The sequence below is a fragment of the Portunus trituberculatus genome, chromosome 16 (assembly GCF_017591435.1).
Source record: "Portunus trituberculatus isolate SZX2019 chromosome 16, ASM1759143v1, whole genome shotgun sequence".
In the NCBI taxonomy this organism is placed as follows: domain Eukaryota; kingdom Metazoa; phylum Arthropoda; class Malacostraca; order Decapoda; family Portunidae; genus Portunus; species Portunus trituberculatus.
Genome location: NC_059270.1, coordinates 13,134,023 through 13,147,807, shown reverse-complemented (window position 1 = coordinate 13,147,807; position 13,785 = coordinate 13,134,023). Strand labels below are relative to the sequence as shown.

General features: G+C 40.4%; 1 protein-coding gene across 1 annotated transcript in view; it reads left to right on the top strand.

The window, feature by feature from the left end:
- Positions 1–245: 245 nt before the first annotated feature.
- Positions 246–13,785, top strand: part of LOC123504574 (transcription cofactor vestigial-like protein 2) — an 84,891-nt gene continuing 71,351 nt past the window's right edge. The window contains exon 1 of the mRNA XM_045255191.1: positions 246–1,859. Coding sequence (XP_045111126.1) covers positions 1,812–1,859 — 48 coding nt within the window. The 5' untranslated portion in view covers positions 246–1,811. The remainder of the gene's footprint in view (positions 1,860–13,785) is intronic.

The following is a 13,785-nucleotide window of genomic DNA, read 5'->3' as shown; positions in this document are numbered from 1 at the left end:
GAAGGTGTGTGAACGGCGTGAGGGTGCGGTGAAGGGTATAAGGTGAGAAAGAGAGGTGTGGGAAGCGAGGTGATCGTTCATTATGAGGGGTGAGCGAAAGTTAACGGGCCCAGGCTTGCGTTACCCAGACGGGCTCACGGTCTGGTATTCCAATATTGTTAATCGCATCGTGATGTGGTATTTTGGTAATTTTATCATATTACAATGAAAAATTCCTGCTTGCCCCCCATGGTATCGGCTGGTAGGGCGAGGGCTCAGTGTGTGGGGCCTGGTGGCGAGGGACACATCCTCCTCATCCTCTTCCTCCTTCTGTTGTTTCTCTGGGCGCGACTTTGCTACAAGGTGCCGTCGTGATATTTTTCCCGCCCAGAGCAGACAGGTGGGGCGGGGCGGGCCGGGAGAGGCGAGGTGAGGTGGTGCGGGGTGGGGCGAGGCGTCCCCTCTCCCGCCTCTTGGATCATAACTCTGCCGGTGTTACCTCCGCCCGAAGGTGAGGCTGAGGGGCGGCAGTGGCGCGCGGCGGACACTGGCGAGTCCTCGTTTCATCCCACGCCAGCGAGCGTGGTGGTGGTGGTGGTGGCGTGGCGGCCAGACACGGGGAGGTCAGTGTACGGAAGTAAAGAAGTGACGCGCATCATCATTCATCAAACATTTGTGTAATTATGAAATATAATCTTTGAGACAGTGCGTTAAGGGAAACACATAATCTTAACGCTAGAATATGCCAGCATCGCAAGCCAAGAGTGTCTACATCATGAAGTGACGAGCGATACACAACCGTGGCGAGGCGCGACACCAGCAGGTTACGGTGGTGACAAGTGTGGGTGGCCTTGGTGGCCGTGACTGAGGCAGCCCGTCCCGCGCCTCACGCACTGCCACCAAGTGAAATTAATTATCACGTTATGACGAAGTGCTTCAATGTGGTGATAAATTACCATTATTGGCAGTTGTTCAGGGATGAGTAAATTAAAAGTTGTAGAAAAGCATCTTGTAATGTAATCCCTGACGCCAGTGGCTGGAAACGTTGGCTGCTGACGGTCATCACTATGATAACGATGACATTAGTGTCGACGGATGGCAACATACAACAGACATTTACAGCCGTGATGACATTTACTCCCGTCAAGATATTTACTTGTGAAAGTATAGGATTAAAAACATTTCATAGCATGTGATGGTTGGTGAAGACACACGTGATAAATACTTCGAAATTTTCCATGGACAATATATCATTTCTTGAAGCAAACTTGAGACAATACTCTTAACTTCATTGTTTTCCAAAATTAATTACTGAGTTGGTGTGCGGATCACTTTGCGTGATGATGAAATATAGTTGCAATGAAACAAAGAAAAAAATATAGATCAGATAATGCTTTAATAAGGAGGCAATTGAACGAGACAGAACTTCAGAGTTCTAGTGGAGGGAGCGAACACATCACACATGAGAAGCAACCTATAGAAGAAATAGGTATGTAATGTATATATTATTTTAAAGAAAGTATGCTGTAATTGCTTACTCGTAGGTTCAGAAACATTTATCAACTCGTGTTCTAAACATACCATGAAATGCCACGATGAATAGCGAACATACGCTTCCATTACTGAGACGAAAACAAGGACGTAGCAAAGTGATACTGATAGAAAAAGCAAAGAAACATAATTAGTGAAGGAAAAAATAGTCTAGAAAACAAATATAGAAGCAGCCAACGATACATATAAGCTTGAAATTGATAAGTGTTAAGGGTAAACATAAGCAGTGAAAGAGAGATATGAACCACACAGGAGCATAGTATGGGTCAGGCGACAGCGAGATGGTGGTAGAGGCGCGGCCGGCACTCTCTGCGATGAGCAAGCTGCCCGTGAGTACTGCACACGTTTTCTCTCGTGACTCTCATCCCACTCCTTCAATGGTAGACTCTCCTAGAACAACCAGTATCTATTTTCTACTCGCTGTATTCTGAAACGCTTTGCTCTCTCACCACAACTATTTTCAATGTTCACAGAGATGATTAGCCAGTTCTCAAGATTGTTTCTCCAGCTTGTAACGTAATATATATCGTTGATTTGTTACAAGAGCCGCAAAACATGCTTAAAACTTCATCATAACTATTAATGCCACATAGATAGCCAGATTCTCAAGATTTTCTAGTTGATAACAAGGAAGTCTCACCCATATGTCATTACAATCATAACAATAACCTGAAAACCCGTATAACTTCAAATAAAGCCTTTAGAATGTTGTGGAAGTGAGGTTCAGATGTGTTTCAGAATATAATCCTTTTCGCAGAGATCTTATAAAATTCTAACCTTACTTTACTATTACTGTGTTGGTTTCCTGTCATCCCACATACTCTCCCACTGCTTCAATGCCACACTGTCATGGAATAGATTGCATCCTTCTAACATGACAGACGCGTATCATTCTAAAAATCCCATATATCTTATATTACTCTACTGTTACTGTGTTTATTTCCAGTTACGACATATTCATTCACTCTTTCAGCGGTAACTAGGGAGGGATAACTTGTACCGTTATTTCTTTTCTCACATAACAGACACGTATCATTCTTAAAATCTCATATCATGGTTTATGCATCACATTTCACTATTATTGTCTGATTCTTATCATGACTCATATTCACTTTCTCATATTCACTTCAAAGGTAGAATGTTTTGGAATGATAGATATCTAATTCTGTTTCCTGATCTCACATACATCTATTGTCTCGTAACTTGAAATTCACTATTGTTGTTGTTATTTTTCTCCCAAATTCATCCCATACTCAGCATACCGCAAGCTTACCTCAGTAGCTTCACGCATCGCCTTAGGGAGGCCACCTGCACACCGCCAGATTGAGGCATTTCCCTTTGTATTCTCACGTCACTGATTCCATGAAATATTACCATACTATTTTTCCTTCCTTCGCCTCGTTAGTGCTTGTGAATGATAATAGTATTCTTCTTTCCTTGCTACTATATGAAAAAAATATGTTGACTTTTTGATGCTCTTTAATTTTCTTTAATATCACCAAACATTTCTGCAACGTTTTGAGTTACTGGTTTAAAGGGAGGAGTAACATGAGAACATAGACAGATAAGGAAATCAACAAGAAACAATCAATCGCTGAATGAAATACACTATTCTTCACCTATAATCACATCCATAAAACTGCCTAACCTTCTTCTGAATCTCCATATTGACTAAACAATAGCAATCTGATTACTGAGTCTATCTACTCCATTCATCTGCCGCCATTTCCTTGCATGTCTTTTGTGAATGAAACTTAATCAAGCTTGGACCTTTTATTTCTCGTCTTTGTCTATGTGATCCTCGTTATATCCTTTACACCCTTTAAGGGATACCATATCCCGGATACGATGTTCTTATTTGCTTATTTTTCTATCAGATTATTTTCTTATCCGTAAAGTAACTCCAAGTTTACTTAAACCTCCGCAAAACTATTTGTATCTTTCCGAAAGACTGACATAATATTAACTCTTCTGCAAGATTTATGTAGAATGTTTTGACACGGTAAAGAAAAAGTAAGGTTACAGCTAGTGGCGTTCCAAGGTTCCCGAGGGGCAACAAGCAAAAAATTATATGTGATCCTCAGGACATGCGAAATGTAAATAGATACTATTCATGCATGGGGCCCCTTCAGGGTATTTCAGACAGCCAAATTCCTGAGGTCTATGCACCTTGTCACAGCTGTGTGCAGTGACTGATTGAGCCAAATAGGAGTGAACTCCCGGGGCCCTTGCTTTTTCTTGGGCAAGTTGGGAGCCCCAAGCAAATGCTTGGTTTGCCTGACTGTAATAAGGAACGCCTCTGCTTATGGCTTCACGTTGATTTCACGCGCGGGTAATATTTGCGGCAGTATTGGGCGTAACTACATGATCTCAGTTCTTAAGCAAAATCTTCCAAGAATTCCTAATATTCGAATTTTAAAGTTTCTCTCTCTCTCTCTCTCTCTCTCTCTCTCTCTCTCTCTCTCTCTCTCTCTCTCTCTCTCTCTCTCTCTGTCTATCTGTCTATTTATCCATCTATCTATCTATCTATCTATCTATCTCTCACCACTATAAGCAGACAGCATAACATAACACACACACACACACACACACACACACACACACACACACACACACACACACACACACACACACACACACACACACACACACACACACACACACACACACACAGAAACGTCATAATATTATCTTGACAAGAGTCTACAAAGATCTTCAGCGAGATATCACAGGTCAGGAGAGATGAGAGGGAAGAAAGAAAGAGAGGGATGGAGGCGAAGAGGATGTGAGAGTAGACGAGATGTAGGGAAGGAGAGAGAGAAAAGGAGTATCATAAGAAGGGGAAATGAAGCCAAGAGATGATAATATAGGAAGTAATATAAAGAAAACATGGAAGAAGAAAAAATAAAGAAAGAAAATGAGGAAAACTAGAATATGATACACGGAAGGAAAGTGAGAAAAAGGCAAATGAAATGACAAAAAAAGGATATGGAAATAGAAAGGAAAAAAGGAAAAGAATGTATGGAAAAAAAAGCACAGAAGAAGAAAAGGAATGAAGATAAGAAACGACAAAAGGGAACAAAAAAAAAAATATAGAAAAAAAGAAAAAAAGACAAGAGGAAGTTCAGATAGGAAATTGAAGAAACACTGAAAAAGGAGAATAAAAACAAAAATACGGGAAAAAATGTGAAGGGATGGATAATAAAAAGAGAAACAAAAGAAGACAATTAGGAAAGATTAAATGGAATGAAACATGGAATAGAAAAATTGAAAAAAAAAATGAATAGAGAAACAGAAAGGAGGGAAATAAGAAAACAAAAGTGGAGAAAGGAAGGGTATTTAAAGTAAGAAAAGAAACAAGAGAGAATAAAAGATAGAAGAAAAGGAGATGAAATGATAAGCAAACGTTACATTAGGAAAAAGATAAACTGCTTACTAAACCAACAGACACCATAGGACTCTCTCTCTCTCTCTCTCTCTCTCTCTCTCTCTCTCATACTGTGGACAAATATCGAACCAAGTTGCCCGTTGCTGGGATACGCTTAGAGAGAGAGAGAGAGAGAGAGAGAGAGAGAGAGAGAGAGAGAGAGAGAGAGAGAGAGAGAGCAAATGACAAGTGTGAGTGAGAAGAGATAAAACGAGAGAAAAGCTAACTCACACACACACACTCTCTCTCTCTCTCTCTCTCTCTCTCTCTCTCCTTTCTATTTATCTATCTATCTATCTATCTTTCTGCCATTTCTTTCATCTTATGCCATTTCTGAACCTTCCACCACCACCACCACCACCACCACCACCACCACCACTTCCTCCTCCTATTTCTTCATGTTTTCCATCCTCATCCTCCTCGTACAATATTTACATTTTCTTTTTCTTCTTTCCTCCTGCTCTTCTTCCTCCTATTTCCTATCCTCCATACATTGCCTCTTACACCTCCTTCCCTTATTTCCGTGCTCCTTCCCTAACCCCGCTGCCCTCCTTCACTCCCCCTGGCGTGGTCGTGACGTCACAGCCTTACCTCCCTCGATAAGCTGATAAGCGGACACCTACTCTGCCTATTTTATCTCTTGCCTCACATTCCTGATTGCCGCGACCCATCAGAGGCACCTGCTGTTGTTGTTATTGTTCTTGTTGTTGATGCTGTGTAGTAGTAGTAGTAGTAGTAGTAGTAGTAGTAGTAGTAGTAGAAGTAGTAGAAGTAGTGGACTTAGCGAAAAATGAATATATAATGAAGAAATAGCTGAAGAAAAAAATAATAAACGCATATTTAAATGAGAAAAGTGTGTGTGTGCTAGAGAGAGAGAGAGAGAGAGAGAGAGAGAGAGAGAGAGAGAGAGAGAGAGAGAGAGAGAGAGAGAGAGAGAGAGAGAGAGAAACAGACAGACCTCAATAAAATATAAAACTAACGAAAACAAAAATCTTAAAAAAAAAACTCACTAAACGCCCACCCCTCCTCCTATTAACACCCCCTTCCCATAAATACAACTCCCTCACATACAACTCCTCTCCTTAACACACTAAAAAACAGATAAATAAAATGAAAAAAAGACAGATAGATAAAGCCAAGCATCCGTGAAACTCATCAAAACCCACGAGGGGCGACGAAAGGTCCACATAGGGAACGCAAAACCACACGAGCAGAACGGAAGAGACAACAGCAAACTCCTTCAAGCGTTCCACTCCTCCTCCGTCTTCTCCTCCACCGCTTATCGCTGTCAACAATGTGGTTCTGCCGGGCCTTCTTGTAACCCAGTGGTGTTAACCCAGTCTTCTTCCTCCTCCTTCTCTTGTTGGTGTAATGGACTCGTTTGGGGGACTTCGGGCTCTTCGGCTGCTGCTTAATTGCCTAAGGTGAGCACAGGTAACCCCTCTTCCTCCTCCTCCTCTTCCTCCATGGTAGGCCTCGCTGAGCTTGGGTGGGCCATGGGGAAGGGAGGGAGGCATGTTATAGGTGATAAGGAAAGGAGATGAGGAGATAGGAGAGAGAGAGAGAGAGAGAGAGAGAGAGAGAGAGAGAGAGAGAGAGAGAGAGAGAGAGAGAGAGAGAGAGAGAGAGAGAGAGAGAGAGAGAGAGAGAGAGAGAGAGAGAGAGAGAGAGAGAGAGAGAGAGAGAGAGAGAGAGAGAGAGAGAGAGAGAGAGAGAGATAACATAAAAATGGTATCTACGAAAAAAAACCAGTGAGAAATAATATTGAAGAAGAGGAAGAAGTTGAAAGAGTATTTTGCTTTCATCTCTAAGCTCATAAATTACATTCTTAACCTCTTCAGTATTGGAACGCATTTTTTACCACGAGTTTTGGGTGTGATTAGACGATTTTATTTACATCAGGAGGGGTCAGTAGAGGTCAGAAGATTGATGGCCAGATTCTTCACTATTTCACTCCCCACATAAGTTTCTGAAGCTGTATAAAACCACCATTTAGTAAGCAGAAAGAAGATGGAAGCGCGTCATGGTACTCAGCGGTACTCATGGTTCTCAGTTGAGTTTTCTCACTGATGGAGTATTAAACAGACTATCAACAGACCCATGAATATACTTTTAAATTTTCCTATTGTTGTTTTTTCTTGGTTTTCTATTCTACCTTCTCGTTTTCCTTATTTTTTTTTTTTTCTTACTTTCCTCTTCCGCCTTATTCTTTTTCTTTCGCTCTAATCCTTGTTTCTATTCTACTTTTAGTTTTTTTCTTCTATTTTCTCTTTTCTTCTTCTTTTTGGTCTAGTTCCTGTTTTTCTCTTAGTTTCGTCTCTTATATCAGTGTTTCCTGTAACATCGAATCGCTTGATGATATGGATTGCGAACGTCATTTGTGTTGGGATGTGCTGGTGCTTACTGCTGCTTTTTATTGTACCCCCAGACTGACGAGCAAAGTTTTCGATACCAAGAAATGACACGGGGCCATTTTCCTTTTTTTTCTGTCATTGTGTATCATTCTGTTTTATTTTCCCCCACGTAAGTAAAGATAGTTTTGTGCCTGTGTACTTACCACTGCTTATATTATGATCCCTGAACCTTAAATTGTAGGAGATATTTTTTCTTACCTTTTACCGTATGTCGTCACTCCGCCACGGATTACATCATAAGTAATAAGTCAAACTTTTTTTTCTCTCCAGGCTTTAGAATGAATGTTTCTTCTCGATTCTCCCATTCTTTGCAGTGCAGGCCACCTTGACCATCCAGCCACGTTTCAATCTGCAGAAGGTATCGGAGTTGTAACATGGGTGACAAGCAAAATTTCCAGGATCAGTAATCAGAGTAAGACGAAAAGACAAAAGAGGGTAAGGTAGAAGTCCTCAAATGGTAAAGAGATGTAACATAGGATAAGTAAGCAAAATTCTCATGATCAGTAACCAATAGTCAAGTCAAATAAAAAGAAAAGAGATAGGAATTACGGAATTGCTTTTCAGAGTTCCAGAGGAGTGAGTTAGTGCTGAATCATTAGGAAGCCTTGAAAAAAAAAGATTACTCTAAATCATGAATGAGGATGACTGGTAGAAATGCAAGAGGGGTAGGTATAGGTGTCATGCAGGGAAAGCCACGTGTAGGCCGGACGAATTCTTGCATCAACCAATAGCTTGAGAGGAAGAAAGTCGTACGGCACGTGTTCCCAAGTTCGTGTTGGCTTTTGGTAAGTGGGGATGATTCGAAAACATGCGTACTTCTTTCCCCACAATTCTAGTTTTTGAACATTCACTTGAAAACAAAGTTGGTGCAGTATTATGAATTTGGTTGGTGATAAGTATATGAAAATGGTGCAATTAGGTGCATGTAGACTAAGAAGCGGAGTTTGAAATAGGTTCCTTGGCAGTGGTCAGAGGCGAAAGGAGAGAGTAAGATGAGACGCTGGCAATCTTGAGTCCTGTGACAGTCGCGGGAGTGACGGTGACTGCACAAGATGGAGGCGAAGGCAGTCAAGCGTTCAGGTAAAGACTCTCGTGTCAACCAGCTGCTGCTCACTAGATACTACTGGTGGTGGTGGTGGTGGTGGTGGTGGTGGTGGTGGTAATCAAAAGAAGGAGAAAATGAAGACGAAAATGAACAAGAACAAGAACAAGAAGAACAAGAAGAACAAGAACAAGAACAAGAACAACAGGAATAATAATAAAAATGATAATAATAATAATAATAATAATAATGATAATAATAATAATAATAATAATAATAATAATAATAATAATAATAATAAGAAGAAGAAGAAGAAGAGAAAAAACAATAATAACAACAAAACAACAACAACAACAACAAAAACATGAAAAGAACAATAAGACAAAGTGGAACAATAATAATAATAATAATACAAATGATAATAATAATAATAATAATAATAATAATAATAATAATAATAATAATAATAATAATAATAATAATAATAATAATAATAAGAAGAAGAAGAAGAAGAAGAAGAAAGAAGAAGAAGAAGAAGAAGAAGAAGAAGAAGAAGAAGAAGAAGAAGAAGAAGAAGAAGAAGAAGAAGAAGAAGAAGAAGAAGAAGAAGAATGCAAGTACAAAATGATACAATGCAATGTGTTCGATATGAGAGGAAGCAAAGGATAACACGAGTCTTCAGAAGTACAGTAAAAGGAAAACGCAAGACAGATCAACAGACACAACAAGAGATAAGGCAGACGAGCAGATGGGACAGGAAGGGGAAGATAAAACAAAGGGATACGAAAAAAGAAACAGACAATAAATGATAAAAGAAAGAGAGCCAATTGTAATGAAAATAAAAAACACTAGACAGATCAACAGATAAAACTAGAGATAAAGGAGACGGATAGATGGGACAGGGAGGGAAGATAAGACAAGGGATAAGATAAACAGACAGTAAATGATAACTAAAAGAGGGAGTGGAGTAAGGTTCCCATAGTCCGTGGTCTGGCTAACCTTTACCCTTCACACCGCCTTCCCTTGCTGTCTTACGCTGTTTATGTAACATAAAAGGCAACTTGAGAAGACTCAAGGTCATTAAGGCCGAACCTGACCAGGGCGTGACTGGTCTGTGTGTGTGTGTGTGTGTGTGTGTGTGTGTGTGCGCGGATCTATTTTCTTTATTTTTTTGGAGAGAGAGAGAGAGAGAGAGAGAGAGAGAGAGAGAGAGAGAGAGAGGCACCCTACTGGGAGACTGTCAGCAACACTATGCATCATAAAAAAAAAATAAATAAAATAAAACTCCATGAAAAAACGACTTGCAAGGATGTGCACAGCAAAGACACCTCCCTTCAACACACACACACACACACACACACACACACACACACACACACACACACACACACACACACACACACACATATTGCTTTACATTCAATACTTAATGCAGGCGAAAAAATACAGTCACTATCAAAACAATACAATTTTATCATGAGCAGTATAAAAAAAAAAACACACACACACACACACACACACACACACACACACACACACACACACACACACACACACACACACACCCACACACACACACACACACACGCAGGTGAAGGTGAAGGCAGTAGTATAAAAGAACATCTTTAAATACACTCTCCACTAATGTACAATCCCAACCTCATTGGTTTGTTAGAAAGTTATTAACGAGAAACGATATACAGGAACACATAGTAAAGCTGCACCACGTAACGCATACACTTTGCTGCTGACGAGGTGGTGAGGTAATTGGTTAGAGTGGTCGGCTTTTTTCATTAATTCTTTATGAAACGACTCTGGCCAAGGGTTAACATAAGGCAGATAAAAGTCCCATTGAAGGTGCCTGTCTCCAGAGAGTTAGGATCAAAAGGATTATCCAAAATTAGACGTCTCTTCAAACTTCCCTCGTGAAAGAATTAAGGTCACAGGTAAAGAGAAATACAGCGAGTTTCAAAGTTTATTGTTCAGACAGCACTCTCTTATGCATCCCGGAGTTCAGAGAAGAGAAGGTAGACAATAGTCCGTTCTAATTAGGGGTCTAAGTAACCCTCTTTTGAACAAGTTGAAGTCGCAGGGAGGAAGAAATGCAGAAAGAAGATGAGAGAATCACAGAATTTCTTGTATAAAAAAAAGACATTTCCTTCCCAGTGATAAGAAATACGTGGTATTGACTTCATGTCTCTTCGAGGAATCAGTGTTTGAAAAATTCATGCAATCTTCTCACAAGAAACATTTAACATTTAAGGTGCCAATTTCATACATTTTCACATACTAAGTAATAGCAACAGACTCAGACAAGAGGCGCGAGCAAAGCAGCATATGACACCTTAAAACTTCTAGTTTGGCGTGAAGCTGATATATTAGAGTTATGATCTATGCACGAGACGGTCCAACAGATACTGGTAAAAGGCCTGCCAAGCGTTCTGAGGCGCAGTAGAAAGGAGCCACCATGCTAAGGTTTGCATTTTTCAAGACGCCTCAGATCAACTTTGTCTTATTGTTGTTGTTGTTGTTGTTGTTGTTGTTGTTGTTGTTGTTGTTGTTGTTGTTATAGCAACGGAGGAAATGCAAAAGCAAACCTTACTTGAAATTTGCAACTGCGTATAATCATTGAGTGGAATGAGGTTAATGAGTGAGTGAGTGAGTGAGTACTAAGTATCTTCTAACCAAGCACCACTGCCTTTAAATAACTTGACACGATGAATAAAACAAACACGTTAAACTCATAATTTTTTTTTTCAGCAAGAAGTAACGAACACTGTAAACAAAGAACCAGATAGACAAACAAAAAAGGGAGGAAAGAGACGATTAAAAGAATAAATAAATAAACAGACAGATACACACAGACACACAGACAGACAGACAGACAGACACAGACGGAGACCGAGACAATGACTAATAGGCAAAGTTGAGGACGGGCAATAAAATCAGGTTGGCGCAAGTGAAGGCGTGTGTAAAATGAGTGAGTGGCGAAGATGTGAGGGAGGAAAGGAAGGAGGAAGCATCAGTGACTTGAGAAGCTGAGAGGAGGAGAGTGAAGTGGCTAAGAGGACGAATCTGTACAAGTGATAGTGTTCCGCTCTTAAACAACCCAAAGAGTAAAAAAAAAAAAAAAAGAAAATGAAAACGCCAGATTAAAAAAATAGAAAGGCAAAAGAAAAAAAAATAATAAAATCACTAAAAAATGTGTTGAAATTCCCTTGATTAATGAAAGTTAAAATCATAGGCAGAGTATTCCATAGTTTATTACCAGTTAAAGGAATGAAACACTGAGAATAATGCTTGATTCTTGCATTAGAGAGAGAGAGAGAGAGAGAGAGAGAGAGAGAGAGAGAGAGAGAGAGAGAGAGAGAGAGAGAGAGAGAGATGGAATAAGATGGACGATAAACTTAATGATAGAAGGAAAAAGTCAGCTCAGTTTAAGGAAGAGGAAGAGAGTGAGTGGGAGAGGAGTGGGAGAGAAATGGGAGAGGTCCAGGTTCAGTGTTACCTGGACATCATTAACGTCAAAGGTGAGAGGTTATCAGGGGACGTAAGGGAGAGAGAAGAGTGGAAGAGAGGGAGGGGGAGGAAGAAGAGGCGGCGGAGTAGGAGAGTGGTGGTGGTGAGAGTAGTAGAAGGAGGAGAGAGAGAGAGAGAGAGAGAGAGAGAGAGAGAGAGAGAGAGAGAGAGAGAGAGAGAGAGAGAGAGAGAGAGAGATGTGGGTAGAGGAAGAAAAAAGGGAGAAAGATATGGCAAAACTATGGGAAACTGAAGAGAAAGAGATAAAGATAATGAAAGAAAATCAAGGAAGAGAGAGAGAGAGAATTGAGAGAAGAGATACTGGGATGAAGAGAACTATTCGAGAAAGAGGAAGAAAAAGGAGAATGGGAGAGGAAGGCATAGGATAATGAAGAGAATCGCGTTTCAAGAAGAGAAAAACAAAAAGAAAAAATGAAAAAAAGAAAAATGGAAATAAGAAGAAAAGCTAAGAAAATACAAAAAATGAGAGAGAGAGAGAGAGAGAGAGAGAGAGAGAGAGAGAGAGAGAGAGAGAGAGAGAGAGAGAGAGAGAAACCAAGCTGAAAAGTAACAAAAATAAACTATAGCCATTAATTCACCCAATCATCTCCCGTCTCACAAATCAACTTCCAGCCAGGTAGAACTGAAACACTTAAGAGCTCCACCAACCAGGAATCACCGTGGCTTCCCCTGGACCAATCAGAACGTCTCTTTCAGCTTCCCACGCTCCACTAAACACCAATGACGTTGTTTCTTTCCTCTTCTCCAGCGAACGGAGCAAAAATGTGGAAGCGTCGCCAAGGAAGCAAATTATGACGATATTATTCTTGAATGCTGCGGAATCCAACTCTTATTGTCTTGAGATAAGCCCCCAGTTGTTCTCTCTCTCTCTCTCTCTCTCTCTCTCTCTCTCTCTCTCTCTCTCTCTCTTTAAAGAGTATGTGATGTTATCCTTCTTCTTTCTCTTTTGTTTGCCACTCAATTAACGATCATTCTCTCTCGCTCTCTCTCTCTCTCTCTCTCTCTCTCTCTCTCTCTCTCTCTCTCTCTCTCTCTCTCATCAAATCGTTCTATAGAATACAATTATATATATTTTTTTCAATTTTTCTTGTTACCTACTTCTAATCAAATTCTCAACCAATATTTTCATACCCCAGCTTGTTTTAATTCTCTCTCTCTCTCTCTCTCTCTCTCTCTCTCTCTCTCTCTCTCTCTCTCTCTCTCTCTCCCCCTTCGCGTAAAAAATGAAGCTACATTCCGTTCCTCAAATAATCTACGTGCAATCAACCAGTATTTCACGATTCACTGATTTTATTTCACTTGTTTTCATACTGAAGGTACGACATCGCTGCTGGGACGAGAGAGAGAGGGAGTGGGAGAGGGAGAGGAAGGAGAGCCTGGTGTCATCATACGTCTGGCAGGGAGAGGAGTCTTTTTAGGGGGGGTAGGGAAAGGGAGAGCGAGCGTATGTACAATCAATAACCCAAGAATGCAATTAAGTCACAGCTTCCCTAGATATAAAAGGTTTTGGAGAGAGAGAGAGAGAGAGAGAGAGAGAGAGAGAGAGAGAGAGAGAGAGAGAGAGAGAGAGAGAGAGGATATATTATGGGTAAACTAAAGATAGGGGAAAAAATATAGAGGAATTGCTTCTGTTATGTTAGTTAATTAAGTTTGTGTTTTTTTTTTTATCGTTGGAGTGAGTGAGTGAATGGGTGAATGAGTGAGTGAATGGGTGAGTGAGTGAATGGGTGAGTGAATGGATGAAAGTTAGTGAGTGAGTGTGTGAGTGAGTGAATGGGTGAGTGAATGGATGAAAGTTAGTGAGTGAGTGTGTGAGTGTGTGACTGAGTGAG